The 26,824-nt window shown below is 39.2% G+C and overlaps 1 protein-coding gene across 1 annotated transcript in view; it reads left to right on the top strand.

Annotated features, from left to right (window-relative positions):
- COL12A1 (collagen type XII alpha 1 chain) overlaps window positions 1-26,824 on the top strand; it is a 132,479-nt gene that overhangs the window by 60,882 nt on the left and 44,773 nt on the right. Inside the window, 22 exon segments of the mRNA XM_073336466.1 lie at window positions 498-627; window positions 1,791-1,936; window positions 2,225-2,354; window positions 3,231-3,370; window positions 4,992-5,121; window positions 6,035-6,174; window positions 6,396-6,528; window positions 8,270-8,296; window positions 8,622-8,764; window positions 11,754-11,883; window positions 12,188-12,327; window positions 14,487-14,616; window positions 15,237-15,379; window positions 16,946-17,075; window positions 18,632-18,774; window positions 21,595-21,724; window positions 21,968-22,087; window positions 22,987-23,136; window positions 24,097-24,213; window positions 24,755-24,901; window positions 25,390-25,464; window positions 26,162-26,301. Coding sequence (XP_073192567.1) covers window positions 498-627; window positions 1,791-1,936; window positions 2,225-2,354; window positions 3,231-3,370; window positions 4,992-5,121; window positions 6,035-6,174; window positions 6,396-6,528; window positions 8,270-8,296; window positions 8,622-8,764; window positions 11,754-11,883; window positions 12,188-12,327; window positions 14,487-14,616; window positions 15,237-15,379; window positions 16,946-17,075; window positions 18,632-18,774; window positions 21,595-21,724; window positions 21,968-22,087; window positions 22,987-23,136; window positions 24,097-24,213; window positions 24,755-24,901; window positions 25,390-25,464; window positions 26,162-26,301 — 2,814 coding nt within the window.

Genomic DNA, 26,824 nt, shown 5'->3' with positions numbered 1-26,824 from the left:
AGGGGTTCTCAAACTGGGGGTTGGGACCCTCAGAGGGTCACAAGGTTATTACATGGAGGGGTCACGAGCTGTCAGCCTCCACCCCAAACCCCGCTTTGCCTCCAGCATTTATAATGGTGTTAAATATGTAAAAAAGTGTTTTTAATGTATAAGGGGGAGGGTCACACTCAGAGGCTTATTGTCTGAAAGGGGTCACCATTACAAAAGTTTGAGAGCCATTGGTGTAGCATAAATGCCAACTATGATAGTAGGGAGTCATTTAAATCTAATTGTACACTGTTACACATGTGTAACCTTATTGAAAACATATGTCTGCCTAAATCCCTACAACTTGCTTTTTCAAACATAATGGGGGCAGAATACTGAAAAGCTAAACATGCAGAAGACTAAGGGATGAATTTATTTATAGTGCTACTCCATTGATGCAAGAGTAATATGCAGCAAGACTGAAGATGACTTTGGTAAATTAAATTAACATTGCTTTTGTTTTTATGTAGTTTTATGTAAATAGAGCGGAAACTACTACAGTTCTGAGAAACCTGAAACCTGAAACAGAATATGTTGTTAAAGTGTTCTCTGTGGTAGAAGATGAAAGCAGTGAACCTCTAAGTGGCACAGAAACAACTGGTAAGTTAGAATTCCAGTGTGAACAATGTGTTTAACAAGTTGCTGTGACACCAATGATAGTCCTTCAGTAGAACACTTATTATTGCAATAATTCTTGACAACATAAAATGGTAGTTTGGTCCTTGAGTTGCCCATATAACCATTCCTGGAAAGTTGTGGCCATAAGAGACAGCTGCAGGGTGGAAATTGTTTGCCCTGACTCTGGCTTCCTTCCAAACTCATAAAGACACTGCTCTACTAGTCCTCTTTGGCCAGAGCCCTGGAGAAACATTCCAGTAAATGATTTATAATCTCAGGGAATATGGTCCAGAAATTGTCAAATACATGCCTTCATTCCATCTGTGCACCACTATATTACACAGATCATTCTTGCTACAGGCAGCCAAAATGTTGTCTCAAATTGACTCTGATTTTAGAGCATTAATGTGTGCCTGGTTCAGAGCAATTACATCAGTTTTGTGCGTATGGGCATAGATTGGCTCATGTTTCCATTATCAGCTGTTCAAATGATTGATAATATGTATGTTGTTACTGAATGCAAGATAGAGTGACATCCTGAGCCTGTCAACATGTTGATCATTAGCAATTCACTTCTGTCATATGTGATTGCTCTACATTAGGCAGGTTATAAATTCCAAATTAATTTATTCACATTAGTGCTTTAAAATTTGAGGTGCTTTTTTACTGTTTATGTAGTTTTTTACAGAGTAAGAAAACTGTATAACAGAGTAAAGAAAATAGATACAAAAATGTTCCCTTTATATGTACATATCCAGAAGCCAGTTACGTTTGGGTTTGATAATCAACATTTAATATTAATTGAGGTAGAACTTCAGAATATTCAAGAATCTTAATATACACTTCAAAATGCAGCTTTGTCCTTTTGGAACAGAATGTTAAAATTTTGAAAATTAGTGTTATAACAGAAAATCCCTGGAAACATTAAAAAAGATATGACTGTTACTAATTCTTTAAGTTAATCACCACTTACAACAACAAAATCTATGGGTTCCTTATTTCACTAACCCTATACCTCCTTATTCCCAAGTGACCTATTCTCTATAGTACTGCTGGATGGTGTATAATGCTAAAAGGCCGTGGAGTAGGCAGAAAAGTAATAAATAAAGTGATTGAATAAAATGAGTAATTTCATATTTTCACAGTGCCAATCCCTACAGTCAGAAACCTGAATGCTTATGACATTGGCTCGACTTCCATGAGAGTGAGATGGGAACCTCTCAGGGGAGCTACTGGTTATCGGTTATTGTATGAACCTCTCAATGCCACAATACCAGCTGTAGAAAAAGAGGTGTGGAAAGTTACCTTTACTTCTCTGTAACTTGTCTCTCCCCTCCGGGTCCCCACAAAAAGCTGTTAGATTTTCAAGGGTATCCCATAATAGTGAGAAATGTCTGGCAGGTATTTATGAAGAGCAGCACATTTACTGGAGTATTATATACAATGACATCAGTCAGGAAGTTGTAAATGTAGCGTAAATCTTGGAAACAAAGTTTTCTCTTTTAATTAAACCATTGTTTGCTTTTTCTTTCCGCTTTCTTTTATTTTTCAACACCTTGCATCTTTCTTTCACGTACAGATGCAAATTGGGTCATCAGTAAATGATGTTCAGCTGGTAGACCTCATCCCCAATACTGCCTACACTTTAACTATTCATGCAGAGTTCGGCGATCTCAGCGGTGACCCACTCACCACTCAGGAAGTGACATGTAAGGGCTTCTTGAATTCTTGCTTTGTTTTATGTTGTATCAGTAATATCTAACTTACATTATATTTTAGGAGCGATGGGTGGGTGGGAGGAGCGGGGCATTTATTTTGTCACTTTCTGTAGTTTTTTTTCTCTAAGTATGGATTTTTCATCGTTGCAAATGTTCTGAAGGGTCATAAAGCCACTTTAACTGAAAATGAACTAAATAATAAAAAAAAACAATATGGCTTCCCTTATTGAGCTCAAGAGAGCTTGATAAAGGAAGGGCAATTTGGCTAACAACTTGCAAACAGCAGATTACAGTGGATTTATTTTATTGTGAGCCTACTTATACCTCTTTTCAAAAAGATTTAGTATTTTAACAATTAAAGTGGAAGATGGCTAAAGGTAAAGGAAAAGTTGGACTATCTCACATTACCTGTAGCTACTAAGGGCTAAATTCTGCTTGATTTACTCACATCATTGAGTTCGGTGGGACTGTTCACCTAAATATAGTAACTAGGATTTGGGTGCCAAAAGGCTTATTTAAAAGCAATAAACACATTTGAAATGGTATTTATTTAAAAAGGCGTTACCTGTATTTTCTAATTAAACCAACCTCCTTTAAATGGCATTGAAATTATGTTTATAAGAAGGAGCTCTGGCCCTTTTCCAGCCAATTGAGTAATTTTGAAATCACCAACATGAGCAGAGTACAGTTCTTCAACTATTGTGGTGGCTGGATAATTTGTTGAAATGACTCATCAGGTGACCAAAACAGGGATTCCCTTTGTTACGTTTTTGGCTTTTTTTTTTTTTTTTAACAAAAAAAGATGCAAGAAGAGTTTCCTTTCCACTTTGAGAATGGTAGTTGTATATTATTATTCCTATTTTACAGTACCTTTAGCTGGAGCCAAAAGCTTGAGGGTTAGAGACATTACTCACAGCAGCATGAATGTCATTTGGGATCCTGCCCCAGGAAAAGTCCGCAAATACCTATTGAGATACAAAACAACTTTGGGAGACGAACCAAAAGAGGTAGGTGGAAAGCATTTTAGCAACTAACTGAAGATTGTTTTACTGTAAGAAGCTTAAATATAATATTAGAAACAGGTAATAAAAACAGAGAACATCAGCTGTTGGCAGCTACAATATTCCTCCCTCCTCTTTCTAACCACCTTTTATGTATTGAAAATGCATATCATGACCCTTCTCAGTCTTTTCTTCTCCAGTCTAAACAAACCCAATTTTTTCAATCTTCCGCCACAGGTCATGTTTTCTAGACCTTTAATCATTTTTGTTGCTCTTCTCTAGACTTTCTCCAATTCGTCCACATTTTTCCTGAAATGTGGTACCCAGAACTGGACACAGTACTCCAGTTGAGGCCTAATCAGCACAAAGTAGAGTGGAAGAATTACTTCTTGTGTCTTGCTTACAGCACTCCTGCTAATATATCCCAGAATGATGTATGCTTTTTTTGCCACAGTGTTACACTGTTGACTCATATTTAGCTTGTGATCCACTATGACCCCTCAGGTCCCTTTCTACAGTACTCCTTCCTAGGCACATTTTGTATGTGTGCAACTGATTGTTCCCTCCTAAGTGGAGTACTTTGCATTTGTCCTTATTGAATTTCATCCTATTTATTTCAGACCATTTCTTCAGTTGGTCCAGATCATTTTTAATTTTAAATCTATCCTCCAAAGCACTTGCAACCCCTCCTTGCTTGGTATCATCCACAAACTTTATAAGTGTACTCTCTCTATGCCATTATCTAAATCATTGATGAAGGTATTGATCAGAACCAGACTCAGAACTGATCCCTGCAGGACCTCTCTTGATATGCCCTTCCAGCTTGACTGTGAACCACTGATAACTACTTTCCCACCAATTATGCACCCACCTTATAGTAGCTATATATAGGTTGTATTTCCCTAGTTTTTTTATGAGGTCATGTGAGACAGTATCAAAAGCCTTACTAAAGTCAAGATATACCACATCTACTGCTTCCCCCCATTCACAAGCTTGTTATCCTGTCAAAGAAAGCTATTGGTTTGACACGATTTGTTCTTGACAAATCCATGCTCACTTTTACTTATCATCTTATTATCTTCCAGGTGTTTGCAAAGTAATTGCTTAATTATTTGCTCCATTATCTTTCTGGGTACTGAAGTTAAGCTGACTGATCTGTAATTCCCTGGGCTGTCCTTATTCCACTTTTTATAGATTGTAACTATATTTGCCCTTTTCCAGTCCTCTGGAATCTCTCCTGTCTTCCATGACTTTTGAAGATAATTGCTAATGGCTTAGATATTGCCTCTGTCAGCTCCTTGAGAATTCTATGATGTATTTCATCAGGCCCTGGTGACTTGAAGTTAACTCTAGGTGCCAGTTACAGTACTTGGTGCAAAACAAGTCGTTTGAGTAGCTACAGTCAGGTAGTCAGAGGTATGAGTACCCAGATTTGTACCCACAGTTCAAGTGCAGGTGCAACAATGTAGGTACAAATTGCACCCCGAAAAGGAGTGCAAAATTATCCCAGAATATCTTGGTCTTTTTTTTTGTAGCAATGACTACAATATATTAATGTGCATGTATAGGGACAGAAATTTAACTGTGTGTCAATTTACAATTCTGCTGCCTTTATTTTTGTTTCTAGGTGGAAGTTGATAAATCAAAAACGAGCACAGTCCTTTCTAGTCTTCTCTCACAAACTCCGTATGATATACAACTCGTTGCAGTATATGATGAAGGAGAATCTATCCCAGTAGCTGCTAAAGCTACCACTTGTAAGTTGTGGGAATATTTAATTTAACTCTGCTATTAAATATGTTTTCTTAGAATTTCTTAGAATTTCTTAGAATTTCTTAGAATTTCTTAAATTCTGTTTAAGCAAAATGTGCTGCATTTTATTGTAGAATTTAGGCAGCAATATCATGTAATCCATTTCTTAAACCTGCACTTTGAGAATTCTAAATTCTTCTTATTAAGTAAAATGCTTAGAGGGCAGAATTCTGCTCTCTGGGACCTATGCAACTTCTGAAGCTGTCTAGTGGATAAGGCATAGCATTAGGAATCAGGACATGTGGGTTCTGTTCCCAGTTGTGTCATTGATAAACTGTGTGGCCTCACATAAGCCACTGTTTGTCTCAGTTTCCTCATCTGTAAAATGGGAATAGCCCTCTGCCCTTTTATAAAATACTCAGATCCTACACAAGGAAAAGAAGGCTGATACTGAAAAGTTTTTTAACCTAGCAGATTTTTTGTCAGTGATAGAAAAAACAGCTCATCAAGGAAAGTGTTCAGCCACAAGATATTGGGTTCAGTGCAGGAATTCTTGGGTGAAGTTCTAAAGATTATTTATGCAGGAGGTCAGACTAGATGGTATAATTATACCTTCTGGGAAATCTATGTACCAGAACTTCAGCTGCTATGAATCGGTGTAGTTCTACTGAAGTCAATGGAGCTGTGCCAGTTTATATTAGCTGAGGACCTGGCCGTATGAAAGACAAATTGCTCTGTATAAGTGCTGAGTAACACTACAATTTACTATTAAAGTCATTGGAAATATGTCTGGGAGCATACTCTGTTGCATAGAAAGTTGTTTATTAATGGAGCTTTGTGATTGTGATTATTCTTAGTTTATAGGCTGTATCTTTTGTTTGTTTGTTTTGAGAAGTATTTTTCCTTTCTTCATAATAGTGCCTGTACCAGCACCAGTCAATCTCAGACTCACAGAAGTAACAAAGCAAAGTTTCAGAGGCACTTGGGACCATGGAGCTCCAGATGTGGCTCTCTATAGAATCACCTGGGGACCCTATGGTGGAACAGAAAAGCAGGAGGTAGGAATGAATAGTCAACATGCAGTTTTCTTTAGGACCCTCTCAGAGCACTATTTTTTATCTGAAATTAAATTTGTGAATGGCCTCAATCTTGGAAACCCTTCGGTGGGAATTGTATGTGGAGAGGTTTTCAGGATCTGATCCAATATTTGCAGCCAACTAAAATGTCACAATGTAAAGAAAAATGCTCTGTTATCTCCTTTCTTTCCTCCCACGACCAGACCATCCTAAATGGCGATGAAAATACTCTGGTTTTCGAAAATCTGAACCCAGACACCCTATATGATGTCTCAGTTACTGCCATCTATCCTGATGAATCCGAAAGTGATGACTTGATTGGCAGTGAGCGGACATGTAAGTAATCAATTCCCTAAAAGGGATAATGTGTATTATTAATTATTATTATTATTATTATTAGGGCTGCCAAGTGATTAAAAATTTTATTGTGATTAATCACGCGATTAATCGTACTGTTAAACAATAATAGAATGCATTTATTTAAATCTTTTTGGATGTTTTGTAGATTTTCAAATATATAGATTTCAATTACAACACAGAATACAAAGTGTACAGTGCTCTTTATACTTATTTTTATTACAAGTATTTGAACTGTAAAAAACAAAAGAAATAGTATTTTTCAATTCACCTAATACAAGTACTGTAGTGCAATCTCTTTATCATGAAAGTTGAACTTGCAAATGTAGAATTACATACAAAAAACTGCATTCAAAAATAAAAATGTAAAATTTTAGAGCCTACAAGTCCACTCAGTCTTACTTCTTGTTCAGTCAATTGCTCAGACAAACAAGTTTGTTTACATTTTCAGGAGATAATGCTGCCCACTTCTTGTTTAAACTGAGAACAGGCGTTTGCATGGCACTGTTGTAGCCAGTGTCGCAAGATATTTACCTGCCAGATATGCTAAAGATTCATATGTTCCTTCGTGCTTCAACCACCATTCCAGGTGACACACATTGTTGCTGATGACGGGTTCTGTTCGATAACAATCCAAAGCACTGCAGACCAACGCATGTTATTTTCATTATCTGAGTCAGATGCCGTTAGCAGAAGGTTGATTTTCTTTTTTGGTGGTTCAGGTTCTGTAGTTTTCACATTGGAGTGTTGCTCTTTTAAGATTTCTGAAAGCATGCTCCACACCTCCTCCCTCTCAGATTTTGTTAGGCAGTTCAGATTTTTAAACCTAGGGTTGAATGCTGTAACTATCTTTACAAATCTCACACTGGTACCTTCTCTGCATTTTGTCAAATCTATGGTGAAAGTGTTCTTAAAATTAACATGTGCTGGGTCATCATCCAAGACTGCTATAACATGAAATATATGGCAGAATGTGGGTAAAACAGAGGAAGGGACATACAGTTCTCCCCCAAGGAGTTCAGTCACAAATTTAATTAATGCATGTCCCCTGCAATGGTGGCCAAAGCATGAAGGGGCATATGAATGTTTAGCATATCTGGCACGTAAATACCTTGCAATGCCGCTACAAAAGTGCCATACAAATGCCTGCTCTCACTTTCTGGTGACATTGTAAATAAGAAAAGGACAGCATTATCTCCTGTAAATGTAAACAAACTTGTCTGTCTTAGCGATTGGCTGAACAAGAAGTAGGACTGAGTGGACTTGTAGGCTCTGAAGTTTTACATTGTTTTGTTTTTGAGTGCAGTTATGTAACAAAAAAAAATTCTACATTTGTAAGATGCACTTGCAGAATGAAGAGATTGCACTACAGTAATTGTATGAGGTGAACTGAAAAATATTATTTCTTTTATCATTTTTACAGTGCAAATATTTATAATAAAAATAATATACACTTTGATTTCAATTACAACACAGAATACAATATATATGAAAATGTAGAAAAACATCCAAAATATTTAATACATTTCAATTGGTATTCTATTGTTTAACAGTGTGATTAAAACTGTGATTAGTTTTTTTAATTGTGATTAATTTTTTTGAGTTAATCCTGTGAGTTAACTGCCTAATTATTATTATTATTATTATTATTATTAGCTATTAAATTAGAATTAAAGGCATATATGCAATACTTCTAAAAAATTCTTGTGCTTTTTCCTAGTACCTGCAATACGTCCAACAACACAAGGTAAGAACCTGAATTCTCAGGTTTCATGTTATTTAAAGAAGTCATAATTCCCATTTAAAACTGAATAGTGTATTTACGATGATCTCAGCTTATTAATAAATATAATTTTGTATTTGGAATGATACTAAACATATGGTTAACACATGCTTTGTTATTTTACTAACATTCCAGTTAAATTCTCTTCTTTGTTGTATTCTGAAAACTTTGGGCCAAATTCTGCACATGCCTGGCTCAGTGAAGCCAGTGGCATCCTGGCACACATCTGAGTACAGAATCTGACCCTTTGTTTGAACTGTGTGCTTAACCTGTGCTTCAATAACTTCAGCACCAAAGAGCGGCCCACGAAACCTTCAGGTGTACAATGCGACTTCCAATAGCCTGACTGTAAAGTGGGATCCAGCCAGTGGCCGAGTGCAGAGATACAGGATCACTTACCAGCGTACAACTGGGGATGGCGCTGAACAATCGGTAACTAATTTTTAAGCACTATAATTATTAGACCATGAAAAACAAATTTGATCATGTAGTTCTTAAGATTAGTGTGTCAGAACAATTAAGTTTCAAATCAGAGCAGTGCAGATATTAATCAGGGGCATTTTTAGATGAAAATTTATGGTCAAAATAAATATGGTATTTATGTATTAAATATAAATTTCCAAACTAATATGTTCTCTATGGGGAAAAAAGTGGCCATGTGGAAAATCAATTTTCTTGAGATTGTCTTGCATCCCATTATCTGTACAGATCAGATAATAAAGTAAAACTAGCTATATTTCTACCTTAAATATGTACAAATCAAATAAAAATATCAAAATATAAGTCCTAGAGAACTGTGATTCACAAACGTCTTCCAGTCCAGGGCTTGTCTGAGATTTTCACTGTGTGGTTCACATGCTAATAGAGGGACTGTGTCATGGTGACTAATTCAAGATAGCGTGGACCACCGGCTGTTCCAGTAGTGAATTGGTAACAGCTCTATGGAACTACAGCAACTGCTTAGGAGAGAAAGTAATATTAGGAAAACATTGAAGGTCGTTTAGCGTCTTTTAATGTGATTCAGGTGCTGTAAACAAGGAGAACAGTCAGCACCATGTGACCAGCTTCTCACAGACCACCAGCTAGTGCTCTGTACACCACTGGTTGTCCATACAGCACAGTTTGGCAACCACTGATCCAGCCCCTCCGCTTGTCACCCAGTTTACCTGAAATGTATGCTACTAATAACAAAACCAAATCCTATTGATTAATAGCATGGCCAGTTGATTGTCTACCCTTTTGGTTCATTATGAAAAATGTTCAAAATAACCAGATTTAGCCAGTTCTATTGCTAAAAATCAGTAACAGTACAGGAAAGAGTTATTAGGTTACCAGTCCTTCTAGGAAGCTGTTTTTTGCATTGTGTCTGTTCACAGTATGGTATTTACTTTAGATTTGGCTGGATGTTTTCACATTCAAGTTTACTTTTCTATGAACAGCATATATTTGAATTGAAATGTGAAATATGTGATTCTTCAAAAATCCAAACCCATGTCAATAAGCAGCAACGTATGTTAGAAAGGCCTAGAAATATCTGTGAGGAATTAACAAAAAGGGAGTGTGTTTTCAACAGTCAGTGCAGTGAAAGTGAAAAGTCAGTAAACAAGAGAGAACAGTGATAAGGTCAATTAAACAGGGAATGAGTTGCCAAGAGGGGCTGTGATCTGTAACTGGTGGTTTTCAAGTGAGACAGGGAAAGAAGAGGCATTCTGTAGAAATCTAAGGTGCCACAAGTACTCCTTTTCTTTTTATGAATACTCTGTCTTCCAGCGATACAGGGGATGGACTAGATCAATTATTCTCACCCACCTAGGGAGCAGATCTGTAGTGGACTGGGAGAAGAAATAATCCATGAGGAGACTTCCTCCTAGAGAGTGTTTCTCAGAACAAAAATGTTGAGAACCATTGGACTAGTGATCACCCAGGTGGCCATTTCCAAGCCTCACATTTATATTATATAATACATTATATATATTTTTTGGATTCATGGTATATTGATCAACAAAATCAATATTTGCTAATCATTACCAGCCATATGATGGTAATTTATTGACTACCTTTTTGGTGTAGGTATTTTATTGAACTGCTGGTACTACTGGATTATATCAGTACCTCATCGAAAACTTTCAAAGCCAAATTTTCAAAAAGGGGTTGTAGGTTGCTTTGAGAGACTGGTTGGGCGCCCAACAGCTCCATGACCAGGGAAGAGAAAGGTGGCTTAAAGCCACACCCCAGGATCTGGGCAAATACTAGTGACTTTGGACCAGATTTGTAAAGGTATTTAGGCACCTAAAGAGGGTATTTTCAAAAGCGCCTGGCTGCCTTACTTCCAACAGGAGTTAGGCAGGCACTTAGGAACCTACCTAATCACCTTTAAAACTCTGGCCCTTAGTAACTGTATACAGATAACAAGGATTTAAACCCATTTATTTGAGTTTCTTGTTTTGTTAGCATATGCTAAAGGTTGTTCTGCTAAAGACTGTAGATTACTCTGAAATTTAGAATATGTCAGTGGATGGGCACTAGGTTAAAAACATCTGGACTCCAGTAAAATGTCCAGATGTCTAAATGCTTACTCATTTTGGGAGTTCTCCATTTTCAACAGATTCTAATTGCTGTGGCATAAACATCTGAATTCAGTAGACTGTTAAAATGTACAAATTGTATAAGAAGATTGTTAGGCTACTTTCAGCGATGTATAAAAACACCGATTTCACATAATGAAAGAAAATTGAGCCTGCTAGAGTGGTGCCATTCTCACATCACTATAAATCTTTACTTATGTGATCTGATAAGGGCTGAAGTCACATGGTTAACTGTCTAAGTATAATTGAAGTAGAAGATTTATTGTACTTTTTGGATTAAAGCAAAAATGTTTAGGACATTTCTAGAATCAACATGCAACGAAATGTGTGAAAGTGAGGCTAGAATTCCATGATTTTAATATTATACAACTATTTATGTTTTAGAGCTCTACAAAGTGTTATAATCATTTATTGAAATACACCTGAGCAATGGGCATGATATGCCTGCTCCAAAGCTCTTCGAAAGTTAATGGAAAGACTCCCATTGATTTTGATGGGCTATGGATCAGGACCCGTCTGGGAAGAAATTCCTTTACATTGCCGCTAAAGAGATTGAAGGTCTATATTTAATTGTTATATATAGATTTGGAAATCTTTTAACAAATGCTGTCTTTGTATTACTGTAGTCTTTTAAAACCAGCCTTAATGAATATGCCACACTGAACTGAATATAATTACTGTTTAATTTATTAGTGAGCTTTCTGATCATGATGGGAGCAATGCCCCATGTAGTCTATACAGGATTCTGTTGTGTGTATCGAATACTTATATTTTTTACTAGAGAGTAAGACTTAGTAAATAAGTGATTTTAATGGTTCATTTTTGTTTTACTCCAGACCGTGGTAGGAGGGAGGCAGAACAGTGTCGTACTACAGAAGCTGCAACCCGACACGCCATACACTATTACTGTATCGTCTATGTATGTGGATGGGGAAGGAGGACGGATGACAGGCAGGGGCAAGACCAGTAAGTAAAAGAACTGTCTGTGGTGTCTCCATTAGCAAATGGCTGTGAAACCATTTATACCTTGCGCTGGAGATCAGCAGATCGATTAGTTTTGCGGGAGGGGGTGAGGGGGTAGGTCTCATAGTGTGGACCTTCTGGAGTATAATCCACCTCATTTTGTCCCTACCCCACAACTTGAAAACATCAGAAATCTTTTCCCCTCCCTTCATAGCATGTGTGCTTCATTCTCTGTGTTAATTGTAGTGCATTTGCCTGAGAGGGAGTGTGATTTCAGCAGTCTGACAGGGCTTTCAATGTATTTCAGAGCCACTCAACACAGTAAAGAACCTCCGGGTGTATGATCCAACCACCAGCACGCTGAGTGTACGATGGGATCATGCTGAAGGAAGTCCTCGCCAGTATAAAGTATATTATGTGCCAACAACAGGTGGTGCAGAGGAAATGGTAATCATTCTTGTGGGTCTTATTAGTTGTCCCAGATAAGTTGCAGTATAACCCCCTGAACAAAAATTGACAATGATGAGTGCCTCACCCCAATACAAGGATATATATAGACCTTGTGCAAATTCTGTTCTCTGCTACACTAATATAAATTCGGAGTAGTTCCATGGAAGTCAGTGAGCTCATGACTTAATACCACTTTTTTAATGTAATATATTAAGAAGCAAATCTTCAGCGATTAGATGTTAGCACATGGGAGCAACTGTATTCCACAGCAACTCCTGCACTTCTCCTTCTGAAGGCAAAATATATGGGCATGAATGTTGTCATAAGGGGATGGGCTAGTGGATAAGGACTTAGGAGATCTCATTTCTGTTCCCATCTTTGCTACCGATAGTATGACATTATTCAAGTAACTTTGGGTAACATTTTCAAAAACACCTCAGTGATTTAGGTGCCTACATCACACCTTGTAAAAGGAAATTAGGAGCCTAATCACTTTTGAAAATCTTACCATTCACCTCTTTGTACCTCAGTTTTCCCACCAGTAAAATAATGATAGTGCCACTTATCTGTCTTTCAGAGAGCACTGATCTATTGATGAGAAGCTCTATATAAGTGCTAAGTGGTATTACTGTATTAACCTGAGATTTTTGTTACTACCTGCCTTTACAAGTATGTAATGTTACTTATTTATGTGATATTATTAGTACTGAACTCTAAAAATAACTGAGTTGAGATATAGCGCTATGAGCCAAATCCTTGTCTTAAACCAATCCTTGCGGGTTTTGGAGTTGATACCAGTGGGATCTGGTCCTAAGTCCACCATTAGTCCAGGTCAGTTCCAAGGGAATGTGTAGCATAGCAAATAACAATCACTGCTGGGAATGGAATCATTTGGGGGGGAGGGATAGCTCAGTGGTTTGAGCATTGGTCTGCTAAACCCAGGGTTGTGAGTTCAATCCTTGAGGGGGCCATTTAGGGATCTGGGGAAAAAATTGGGGATTGGTCCTGCTTTGAGCAGGGGGTTGGACTAGATGACTTCCTGAGGTCCCTTCCAACCCTGATATTCTATGATTCTATGAATATAAATCTTAAATACAGAGTTTTATCAGGCCTGTGGAACAAACTCCTTCACTCCTAAGTTCAAGGCACACTTCTTTGACCTACTTCCTCTAACAGAAACACACACAGCAGCGGGTGCACACTTAAAAATAATAAACAGTCAACAGCACAAAACCCCTGCTACCACAGCAAAACACTCCACTGCACCCACATTTCCCTGCCTGGAGAGAGAGAATGAGAGAGAGAACAAATTAGACGTGACAGATGTTAGCTACGTTACTCAATGCACTGGTGGAAGGTGCTCAGATAGTACAATGATGAGGGAAGTATAAAAACCTGTGTAGAATAGAATAAATAGAATGAAAGTAATTCTGAAGGAGTAATAAACATTAAATTAAAAGTTAAATTAAATAATAACTTTCCCTTTAACTATTTGACTTTTAAACTGACAAAGCACTATTAGTCCTTTGCATTGGTTTTGCCTAAGATACTCTCCTCTACCCAGAAAACTGCTATTTTGCTTCAGAGTTCCAGTATCCATATAAATAGCTTTTCATAAGGAGAAGAAAGTTTCTTCAGCTGGCATCTTGTATTTCCAGCCATCACTCATAATTTGTGTGTAAATTGGGTGGAATATGGACATTTATCTTTACATTATCCAGCCAAATGTTTCTTTCTTTGGCTGAGTTTCAGTTTCAAGTTTCTCCTGTGTTCCAATTTTGGAAAAGATAGTGTCACTTCCTTTTTAACAGATGACCCTAGGAAGCATACAGAGGTCCTTGACATCAGAAGCAGGCTTCTAAACCAACGTGCAGTTGCAGTCTGTCATGTTAAGTTGCACAGATGTGGCTGTAGCTATGCCTTTAAGTAAAAAGAAAATGTGCTTTTGAATATAATTTGTAATAATTACTAGGTCAGATACCTTGAGCTGATATAAATCAGAGTAGCCCCACTGACTTCATTTGTAGATTCCTTTTTGGGATCATTAAGAAAATGTAAAATAGTTTAAACTGACATCTGCAGTAACAGTCGGACTTGAAATGCTCAATTGTTTCATCCTTTATTTAAATACCACACCACTTTTTTTAAACCAACAGACAACAGTACCAGGGAACACAAATTATATCATCCTGAGATCTCTCCAGCCTGACACACCTTACAAAATAACTGTGGTTCCAGCTTACCCGGAAGGGGATGGTGGACGTGTATCTGACATTGGGAGAACTTGTAAGTGAAGTGGTCTTATTCATAACATCTTAGGATTTATATATAAATAATTCAAAATTATAGATGTTGTATAGTCCTAATTTACTTTACATTGCCTCTGCAAATTTCCTGATCCTGAGTTAATTGTAGGGCAGGTACATAAGAATGATGTTCACGTCTATCATTGATCATGATATGAGTGTATCATGATTCACTTTCACAACGTACTCAATCTTCATTGCTTTCTGTAAGGAAGGCTTTCAGTCTGCTTTTGCTGACAGGAAGCATGTTCCAATGATTAGGATGTTAGCCTGTGACTTGGGACACATGAGTTCAATTCCCTGCTTCATCACTGACTTTCTGTATGCCCTTGGGTAATTCACTAGTCTACCTGTACCTCTGCTTTCCATCTATAAAAATGGAGACCAGAGCGCTTGCATACCTGATATGGGTGTTTGTGAGGATAAACACATTAGACTGTGAGATGCTCAGATACTGTGGTAATGAAGGCCACATAAGTACCTTAGACAGATGAACTGTTATCTTAGCACCTTTTTGTGCTACTATGTGTGTCCGGACAGAACAGAGTTATTCTTGTGTACTCATCTCTGTAACACTTATTTAAAATATCCTTGGCTTAGTGGTGAGAGGAGCGGCAAGAAACATACAAGTTTACAACCCTACACCGAACACCCTGAATGTCCGATGGGAACCTGCACCGGGTCCAGTACAACAGTATAGAGTTGTCTACGCTCCGCTGGTTGGCCCAAGGCCATCAGAGTCTGTAAGTTATTCAGCCTCCTGAGTATTCCTCAGAGAAGCTCTGAGGATGTCACCTCCAATGATCACTGACTTGTAGTAACAAAACAGTTGTAACCAGGGGTGCGAGCAGAATTCTCCTAAGCAGAAGGCCCAGAACTCTCCCTTCCCTGCTCTGCACCATACTCTTTGCCTCACATTCTTCCCCTGCACCCAACCCCACACAGTATCCATACCTCCGCTGCCCCTGCTCCCAGCCCTGAGTTCTCATTCGCTGTTGCTGCACCCAGATCCATGTTCCCCATCTAGCACCCTACTCTACACGCACTCCCCTCCCATTGTACCCCATCTAGCCCCATGCTCGTCCCCCACAGAACCAGCTCCAAGCTTTCCCCCTACACCTAGCCCCATGGTCTCCTCTCCCCTCACTCAGCCCTGAGCTATTACCCAGAGGGGTGGTCAGGCTGAAGAGCATCATCCCCACCAGAGGCCAGGCAGTTCTGGGACCACTAGACCCCATCCTCCTGCTGCATCTCTGCTTCTCCAAGAAACACCAAAAGCCTGGATTCAATCCTCCCACTCTCCTGGAGATTCCTGGTGCCGTCTACTTCACTTTCCCCTGGGGCTGGGGGTGCCCAGTGCCCCCGTTCCCCCCTCATTGTGCCATGGATTGTAATCTATCTGCATGCGGCATCTCTGCTGAAAACCCCATTTCCATATGAATTTAATGTGCTGTATGTAATCGCACCATTCAGTGGAGTAAAAGAATAAAAGCCCCACCCATTTTAAATTTGCTGTTGAGAATCCTTTATTGTATTGCCAACAAAAGGAAATTAAATTGGAATATTGATTTTTAAACATAAGAAATACAAAGCAAAGACTATTTATGTGTATGTGGGAATGGCTTCAGGGCTCTCTTGGGATATAAAATTAGGACTTTATATATGCATTGATTTGGATAAGAAGTTTTAGGGGTACCTGAGCCCTTGTATGTGTAGACTGTCACCCACACTCTACAGATACAAATATGTGCACTATGAACAGTCCAACGTCTGTGTGAACCTGTCAGAATTTGTAATGTATTGTTGGCATCTGTCAAGTGTGAGTACTTATAACTGCGCAAACGTGTGAGACCTAATAGAGGCCCTTTTGAAAATGTATCCTTAGCATATGTCACTAAACCACAATGGAGCAATATTTTGCTCTGGATTTCTGCATGTCTCTATCTTTACCAGTCACAACTTTTTCATGAACATTTCATGTTCAAAACACGTACAATAATTATGGTTTTAAACTATCAGCATTTTAGAAAAAAAGTCATTTTGCAGAATGAGAACTTCTGTATTCTACTGCCACATAATTGCATCTCCTGCTGTTGAGTTTTGTGTTAGGCAAGCAGTACTGGCTGGTTCCTATAAAATTGCATTATTGTAGTTGGAAAATACACAACAGGATCAGGCTCCCAAATTTCCTCCTTTCAATATAAATGACTGATAATTAATTTGAATAATAATAATTTTACAGGGCGTTATCTGTATTAGGATGTTGTATGGACCTGTCACTCTCACTTCACCCTCTTTTTCCCTCCCAGATTGTGGTTCCAGCAAACACTCACAATGTTGTGCTGGAGCGCCTGACCCCTGACACTCCTTACTCTGTGAACGTTGTGGCTCTGTATGCCGATGGAGAGGGAAATCAAAGCTCTGGGCAAGGGAGAACAAGTAAGAGGCAAAATTATGTTTGTTTACTGCTATCTTAGCGTCTCTATTTGCTGCTTATATGAGTGAGGTATTGCCTACAAACAAATGTCATGTATGCTTTCCAGTGTAGGTCTGCCAGTTCACCTGAGTAATGGCTTTTTTGATTTTAGACCTCCCTGGAACAACAGCTCCCAATTAGGCCAGATTATCTGTTGGTTGTAATGCAGATAAATTCTTACTAGGGACCAGACTAGACTGACACTTGTGATGTAAGCTTAAATTGAACCTAGGTCTTTAGCAGTAAAAAAGTCCTTTGGCCTGTAACATTCAGTTACAGCTACACTCCTAACTCTGTCTCTCTCTCCAAAACAAAGAGCACATTAAAATGGACAGTTTACTGCCAAAACAGAGGCATAAATTTCAGCTTGAATTCTGGGTCTTGTCTGCCATAATAATCACATGAGTACAACCCAGGGCCAGATTTAGGGGCAGGTGACCCAGGCTTGGGTGCTGTTTTTGTTGTTAGTGACAAAAGGGAACATGTTTGAAGTAACATGTTTCAGGTATTCCGTATGTGGATTCATTTTTACTCACCTCCTAGAATGTTCCAGACCTTTGTAGAATCTCATGGAATCTTCCAGACTTTCTGAGAACTACATTTTCCTCAAACCTCCTAGAATGTTGTTAGCCATGCCCTTGCGGGTATATTATGGTCGGGATGTGACCTGTCAAACAGTAAGATATAAATATAGATTTATAGATCCTAGTTTGCAAATTTATTGTCTTATATGACAGGGACAAATCATGCATGAAAATCGTGCGTCAAAGTCGTGAAATGGGCTACAAATGCAATAAAAAATAAGGTATTTGAAATGCTAACAAATGGGGGTGGGGAGGCACTGAAGATGCTCCTTGTCTGCGGTGCCATTTGGTTTAGGGCCAGCCGTGGTACAACCCATTGTAGGCAGCCCACGAAAATCCCCCCCATCCCATTATCTGAAATAGCAAAACCTGTCTGTTATTACCTAATGAGCTGAGAGCACAAGGCCTTCTGTAAGAGGGTAGACAGCAGGGATATCCCAGATGAATAAACCTACAGTGAACCTGGCTTATTCCAGCCTTGTGCTTGTAACTAGATGGAGGAACTTGCCTGTGGCTGCAACATGCCAACCCTTGCTCTGTGTGTACCCTTTTCTCTACTGTTTGCCCAGATTTATATAAAATCTGCAAAGGTGACAATCTGTCAATTGTTTTGCCTGCCCGAGTTTGGGCAGAAATCTGTAATGGATGCGGATGCTCACATTTCAAGCTTCAGTTACTAACTTTCCCGCCCTTCCACAGAGCCAGAATTCTGGTCAGTTGGGCCCCACTCCTGATGTGACCTCTGGATAATGCCGTGATATTATCATCTATATTTGCCTGTACATGTACATGCAGGGGTCAGTGGGAGTCCTTGATGTGCACTCCAGGGCAACATCTGACCCACTGAGACAGCTCTATATCCCAGGGTATCATAATGTGAAAGGACTTCTGTCTTCGCTCCACTTCATTGGTCCTTATACATATTCCCCTTTTAGTACCTCGCAGTGGGCCAAGGAACTTGAAGGTGTTTGATCCAACAACAAACAGCCTGTCTGTTCAATGGGACCATGCTGATGGGCCAGTTCAGCAGTACAGAATCATTTATTCTCCCACTGTTGGAGATCCCATAGATGAATATGTAAGTGCCTATATATATAATTCATATATAATATATAAATACATAATCATTTGTTAATAATCATTTAAATATCCTCTGATATATAGAAAAACAAAAATATCTGATATTTGGATATTGTACATTTTGGTTGCTGAAGGGATGAATTGTTTGGGCATTATTATATAGGGCAGTGTTAAGGGGCGCACTTAAGCAGCTGGGTCTTAGTCTCTTGAGTGAAACAGTCAGTTCCACAGAGTAGTTGCATACGTAAAATACAGAAAGGCACCAAGGCCTTGAAAGCAATGCATATTATAGTGTTAAAGTTGAGATCAAGGAGAAGATTCTGAGCTGAGCTTGTCACAGCATGCTTAGTTCAAGCAATTGTGCTCGGGTAAATAGCCATGTGCTGCTTCACATACTATGTATTATCATGCTTGGACTCCTGGTAACCACAGCACCATACAGTATATGGGGCAATCAGTAGGTAGAATGAGCTGCGTTAAGGAAGCTGGGTTAACTTGAATTCAAATTTTATAGTACTTGCTTTTGTGGGGTTTTGTCTGAATTGTAACAGTTCGTGCCTTAACTTTCTGCTGCTTCACATCAAATTCCATGGCACAAAGATTTGGTCTATAGAGCACTATATAACTGCCTGTTATTGTTTATTTATTATTGCTGAATAGGGCTGGTTGAAAATTAGCCCTTCAGAATTAGTTTTTGATGGGAAATTGTATTTTCAATTAAGCAATTTTTTTCTCAAAAAGTGTCTGCTTTCTGCAAAAAAAAAAATTGACTTTTTGTTAAAAAAACTAAACAAAAAACTAAACAAAATCATGCTGGTTTTCAGCCCAAAACAGAAAACATTTTGTCCAAAGACTCAAAATTTCAATTAGGAAATACCACGTCAGTGTCTCATGGGACTTGTAGTTCCTGTGCCTTGTGCTCTCATTCTCCTCTCCACCATTTGGACTACATCTCCCATGATACTTTGTGGACATGGCACTCCCATGGGGCACCAAAGTGTCTCTACAAAAGGAGAAACCATGATGCGTTGCTGCAGCAGGAAGCAAGTGGGGGTAACAGATTGTATAATTTAGGCAAAATTTTGTAAATCAAAATAATTATTGTTGACATCTCATAAAACATTGATATGGCAATGTGGAATATTGTGTACAGTTTTGGTTGCCAAGTTGAAAAGAAGGATTTCTAGCTTCTAGGTAGGGAGCGGAGGAGGGTAACGGGATTGAGTAATAGTGTGGATGGTTCTCTCTGAAAAGGAAAGGTTAAATGTGTTTAGTATGGAGAAAAAAAGGAGACTGAGAGGGAATCTTAGTATGGCTTTTCAGCTTTTAAAGGGGATGTAGAAGGATCCAGGACATTATTTGGTCCAACTACTGAACAAAGAATGTGGAAAATATGTGGTCATGAAGAGAAGCTGCAGATTGTTAAGGTTTAAACCAGATACTGAAAAGAGCACTTACTTCTCATGAAGAGTTTTTGGACAATGAAACAGCTGAGGGAGCAGATGGCACAAATTTGTTTTTTTTTTTTTTAAGGAAAAATCCAGCTGTTTTATAGGAAAGGTTGATTAGACAGATAAATGTATTAAAATAATAACTAGTATTTCTTACTTTCAAATTTTAAATGTTAATGTTAAGGAACATTTATGGAGGTTTCACCTTTTCTATGGCTGTGGGTGGCTCTGACTTTATATTCTGGAGGCTGATCTATATCTTGGCCCAAATTCATATCTGGTTTAACTGTAATGGCTCAGTGGAGATACACTATGAATTAATATAGCTAATCTGTGACAGGTAGCAAAATGTCTTTATCTCATCCCCCTCTGCATATAGCTCTACCAGATGTCATTCCATTATCATAGCCCCACCACATGTCATTCCATAGCTTCTCCTCCCCGAACCAGCCTGACCACATCTATGGACTTCGGACAGTCTCCAGGCCCAGTTCACACCTACTTTTCCCTTCTGAGTGTGTCCTTTCCATCTCTCTTTACCCTGCTTTTCTGGCCCTGTGCCCTGGAGAAGGTGACCGTGGTGTTTGTGGGTACTCTGCCTTTTCTCTACTCACACTCTCACAACAGAAACACACCAGCAAGGTTATCTTCTCTCTCCCCTCCTCCCTTCAGTAGCTTTATCTTCTCTTGTTTATTCTCTCTCCAAAAACCCACAACAATAACTTGTCCTCTCTCCATGTATGGAGGAAACAAACCTTTTGTAAAAAGAAAAGGAGGACTTGTGGCACCTTAGAGACTAACCAATTTATTTGAGCATAAGCTTTCGTGAGCTACAGCTCACATGCATCCGCTGAAGTGAGCTGTAGCTCACGAAAGCTTATGCTCAAATAAATTGGTTAGTCTCTAAGGTGCCACAAGTCCTCCTTTTCTTTTTGCGGATACAGACTCACACGGCTGCTACTCTGAAATCTTTTGTGGGTCTGTGTAGATGTTTAATTCCTGAATGAGGTCTGGAGAAGCTGTGGAATATCACTCTGGTGTGGGGATAGCTACAATATTGTAAAGGGAAGGAGACGAGGAGTCCAGTTTTTTTGACAAAAGCTACAAAGTTATACTTTAAAATAATTTAAACAGACAATACTGTTAATTTTAGGTAGGCTGAAATTGTTCTGAAATGGTAAAGCAGTGGAGTCTCCCTTTCAATAAAATGGATTTCTCCATAGCTGGATTAAAAAACCACAACTGGGTATTTGCAGTGAAATACATCCACAAATTCCACAAGGGTTGCTCATTTACAATTTATTACAATTATAATGTCAGGTAAAATATGACAAGATATTCATCTGTATTTCTCTCCTGATTTCTAGACAACAGTACCTGGAAGAAGAAATAATGTGATATTACAGCCACTGCAGTCAGACACACCATATAAAATTACTGTTGTGGCTGTGTATGATGATGGAGACGGTGGACAGCTGACAGGAAATGGACGAACTGGTAACTTAGCTTTAGCATTAAGTACTGTATTCTCATTTCTCCTCCTTATAACTTAATTATAAGTTCTGCTGCAGAAGTGCCAGAGGCCCCCATCTGTGTTGGGTTCCTGTTGTTCTAGGCACAATGCAAACATATCAAAAGACATGATTTCTTCTTCAGGGAGTTTACAGTTTACCTGTTATACAGCTTTAAAAGGCAGTTGCTACTATAATAACAATTCTAATGCTTATTCTTTCTTTTCAGTTGGGTTGCTTCCTCCTCAAAACATACATATTTCAGATGAGTGGTATACACGATTCAGAGTTTCCTGGGATCCCTCCCCATCTCCTGTTCTTGGGTACAAACTTGCATATAAACCTGTAGGTAAGAAAACCTGTCTGCTTTGAAGAGAACACTTTGAAAACAATGAGTAATGAGTTAAGAGATCGGGGTGGAAATATCCAGTGTATCCTAATGAAAACGGAGCCCTGTGCTTTAAAGGTGTTTTCTTTACTTATTTTAATTTGTGGGTTTATTGACTTTAAAGGAGTAAGAAGTTTTCCTGTTAACTTCAGTGTTTCAAAATAAAGACAGTTAGAACACCAGATACATTGTCACACACATTACAGTACATTTGATTTCATTATATATTTGACATTTAATACAACTATTTTATCTCCTGTCACAGGCCTGTTCTCTTCTCATTTACACCAGTTTTACACTTCTTATCTTTCATGCAGATGCTCTTGATTTACACGAGTGTGTGATCAGAATCAGACTCAGAGTTTGAATGAATGACAGTCCTTCAATGCTTTTATTTGACATGAGAATGAATCCACATTTGCATGCTTCTCTGGAAATTAAATTAAATACAAATATTGCACTAGTAAAGCTCCATTTATTTTATTAGCAATGAGAATGTTTACTCAAGTAATAGGTTTAAGAAATAACAAGTATGTTTTTTTAAAACAAGGACCAAGTTTTGGGGCAGGCCTACACATAAGATGCTGCATTGGTGCAGGTGCGCCAGTGTGGCACTTCAGTGAAGACACTACTATGCCGAAAGGAGAGCTGCTTCCAGTGGCATAGTTAATCCACCTGTGTGGGAGAGCTATGTTGATTGGAGACACCCAGCTTCTAGACCTAGTGCTGTGTACACCGGGGGCTAGGCTGATATAACTGTGCCACTCAGGGGTACAGATTATATAAAAGAATACTGATAATGCCCTAGCAGAGTCTTCATAGAATTGTGTGTCTTTTTCTGTGATTCCCTTTAACTCAAGGTTCCGACGAGCCACCAATGGAGGTGTTTGTTGGGGAAGTGACTTCATACACATTGCACAACCTGTCTCCTAGTACTATCTATGATGTGAATGTTTATGCCCAATACGATTCTGGACTCAGCGCACCCCTGATTGATCAAGGCACTACATGTAAGTCCAAACCACTTTTATTGTAGTCACATAGGATATAATTGTTGAAGTGATCTCATGTTGACTGAAAAGTCCATATTTAGGGCCTCGATCCTTATGGTCTGAATATTCCACAATTATAGATGCTCAGACCTGTGAGAATCAGGCCCGTAAATAAAATTAAGCTTAGAAACCCAAATTATTTAAACATTGCTTTTACTAATGGCTTGCAAGAGACAATCCTCTAGTTCCGTTTCTTACAATTTGTTTGGCTGTAGCTGGGTCTGAGCCTGCAAGTTGCTCAACACCTGCCACACCCAGAACTAGAACGTGGCTAGAACGTGTTTAGTAGATTGCAGGGTGCAGTCAGCACCATGCAGATTAAGGCCCCTCACTGCTTCTGATTGCATCTCATGGTAATATCGACTGACTACACATTCCATCAAAGCTGAACCTGCTCAGTGGAGGATTGGTTTGTTGCTGAACTCAGTTAATGAGCCATTTGAGATTTCAGCAAAAAAGGATAAGTTGTAAAATCCTCATTTTGTTAAATGGTCTCATTAAAAGCTCTTGGCACTGCCAGTAAATAAATAAAATAAAATAAAATACAGTGGGGCCCGAATCAGGTGCACTTTCCTCATGCTAAATGTCTTTATAAGTGGTTCTATTGATTTTAGTGGGACAGCCCATAGAATCAGATAGTACTTAGCATAATAAAGTGTACCCGAATTTGGGCTTTTGTAAATAACAGAGGTCAGATCTGTGGGACTAAACAGGAAGAGCAGAGATGAATTGACTAGAACTATTTTTTTCTTCTGTGGACATTTTTAAAATAAAACCACATGCGGGCAAAATTTACTGCCATAGTGCTATGTGGACCAGCAACTACTGATGCCATTGTTCTTTCTGATCTGGTTAATTTTATATCTAATGTATTGTATTTCCCAGATAATAAATTGAACACTTTCCCTTTTTTTGCAGTGTACTTGAATGTCACTGATCTAACAAGTTACAAGGTGGGATGGGATACCTTCTGTATCCGATGGTCCCCTCACCGGTCAGCATCTTCCTACAGATTAAAGCTCAACCCAGCTGATGGTAAATTCCTTTGATTCCTTGTGTGTTCCGTGGGCGGATGTACGTTTCAGTTTTATGCCACGACTAAACTAAGGATTATAATGTGACAGGCTGAGGGCCCTGAGTTTGTGATAATTTCAACTCCAGTGCCTCCCCCAGGATTCAAGCTGTGTTGGTAAAACTCCCCAGGCCTGCATGCAGCCTGCCTTTCTAAGAAGACACAGATTGGAAATTAATGCTGCTTCTATCCATGTTAACTCCCACTAGGATTTCCCAGTGGAAATCTGCTGCTCACCAGGGGTTATGAGTGCATACTATGGAGAGCAGCTGCTCCCTGCCTCTTCCCCTTCACAGCCTGAGAGCTCACTAGTGTGCAGAGCGCCCACCACACAGTGTTGCTGCACAGAGTCTTTCCTGAGCTGGGAAGAGCAAGCAGCGGAGATGCCACTCATCCCATTTCAGCACCCTCCCTGCATGCACTCTCTCTTGCTTTGTTCTGCACACCTATGGAAAGGGAAGTACCGGACCGGACATTTTCCTTCCTTTGGGTTTGTTTTCACAGGATCCCGAGGACAAGAAATTACAGTACGTGGGACAGAAACCAGCCACTGTTTCACTGGCCTTTCACCAGACACTGAATACAATGCTACTGTCTTTGTTCAGACCCCAAACCTTGAGGGACCGCCCATCTCTCTGAAAGAGCGCACGGGTAAGTCGGGCAATATGAATAGTACGTGTGTGAACAGAATGGGATGGAAATAGTCCAGACTACAGATTTTACAATTATCTTGTTTGTACAAGACATACAGTACCACAACTGAGGGGTCTATTTTCCTGTGTCTCCAAGTGTAAGTCAGTGGGAAACTCCTTGAACTGGGGAACAGAGAATAGCAATTATTTGGGGGAAATTAAAATGGAGTATTACCTTGCTCAGGTTAATCCCATTGGGTAGTAACCACGGAGTGAGAGATTTCTCCGTTTGTGTAAGAGTGGCAGGATCTGGCCCCTTGTCATAATTAAGGACTTGCTTTTGGAACAGCAAATTATTCTGCGCTGATTAGGAATTACTTGTCTTGGTCACCAATAAAAGCATTGATAGTTCTTTCCTCAGTCATACACAGGGTAATTCACATGGGTGGAGTCCTTTCTTGGGTAAAATTTTATGTTAAATAAAAGGTTTTAATTGTTTTACTTCAGTCGTCAAACCTACCGAAGCACCAACTCAACCGCCTCCTCCTCCTCCACCTCCCACAATCCCACCGGCTCGGGATGGTAAGTGTGTATTGTAGATTCATGGTACATTTTGTCTTATTTGCTGTACATCCACACACTCAAAGGTTAGATTGAATTATATTTTTCCTGAATTGAAGTAACTTCAAAAATATATGGGCCTAATGATCCTCTGGCCCACTTTGGCCCTTTGCAGCAGCTCAGACACCGTCACCTGCCTGGTGTAGACAGGGGAACGATGACTGGGCCTTATTCCCTTTATACTAGCTATTTTCCAGGGTGTTGCATTGAGCTCAGATAGCCACTGGGTCATGGTGGCAGTTTGCGTAGATTTGGGGGAATGGCCACGACTCTCAGTATGCACTGTGGATTTGTGAGCATTGCCTTTAGCATATGAACCTATTTTTGGTGGAGATTGCCAAGAAAACTGGTGTTAAGTTGCACGCTTCAGGATTTTGTTTCATATGAGCTTTTTGCACAAAAATGCCAAGATTTGACCTGGGATGTCCTTGAATGCATTGTGCGAAAATCTGCAAAACCCAGGAAATGCAAGAGAGACATGCAAGAGAAGCACTACTTTAATATTTAAGAGTAGTCTGCAGCTTGAGCATATGACTGAAGTTTGCTGAATGTTTGCTCATCATTCTTGCTTTAAAATGGTCAAAACAGTGCTGTTTAGTCCACGGTCCTGAATGAGGGGTGTGTTTTAAGAGTTCATTGAGCTGTGTTTGTCTTTCAGTATGCAAAGGCGCCAAAGCAGACATTGTGTTCCTGACTGATGCTTCCTGGAGTATTGGTGATGATAATTTCAACAAAGTAGTGAAATTTGTTTTTAATACTGTTGGAGCCTTTGACTTAATCAACCCTGCTGGAATTCAGGTGGGTAATTTCCATTAAATGCATTTTGCAGGGAAATTAAACAAACCAACAAACCTGAATTCTTAAAATCTCCTCTACCTTTCTCTGTTGTATAGGATTATTCTGGTACTGTATTGTGTGTATTTATATATGTGCACTGTGCTGTACAAACATAAAGGAAAACACAGTCCCTGTCTAAAAGAGCGGACATCCTGAAAGACAAAAGACAGGTGGCAAGCAGATGAAAGGGAATCAGCATACAGGAAGAGCAGTCAGGGTGCTCTGTGGCCAATGTAATGTTAGTTGCATGTTTTTGTTTCTTTGTGCATATAAAATATCCTCAGCTGCCCCTCTCCATAGTTGTTATGAATAGGCTAATTTTTAGTGTCACAGCAGAAGTGGGCATTGAGAAGGAGTATGATGATGAATGAGGATAATGTCTTGGTGTGTCAGTTCAGGAAGGATGTTGCATGTGCAGTGGGCAGAAGAAAGCATGGAAACAGTTGCAGAAGAGTTGGAGAAGAGGATTCACTGGATGAAATTG

The sequence above is a fragment of the Lepidochelys kempii genome, chromosome 3 (assembly GCF_965140265.1).
Source record: "Lepidochelys kempii isolate rLepKem1 chromosome 3, rLepKem1.hap2, whole genome shotgun sequence".
Lineage (NCBI taxonomy): Eukaryota > Metazoa > Chordata > Testudines > Cheloniidae > Lepidochelys > Lepidochelys kempii.
Note: the sequence above shows the minus strand (reverse complement) of the source record. Positions and strands in the feature narration are given on the sequence as shown.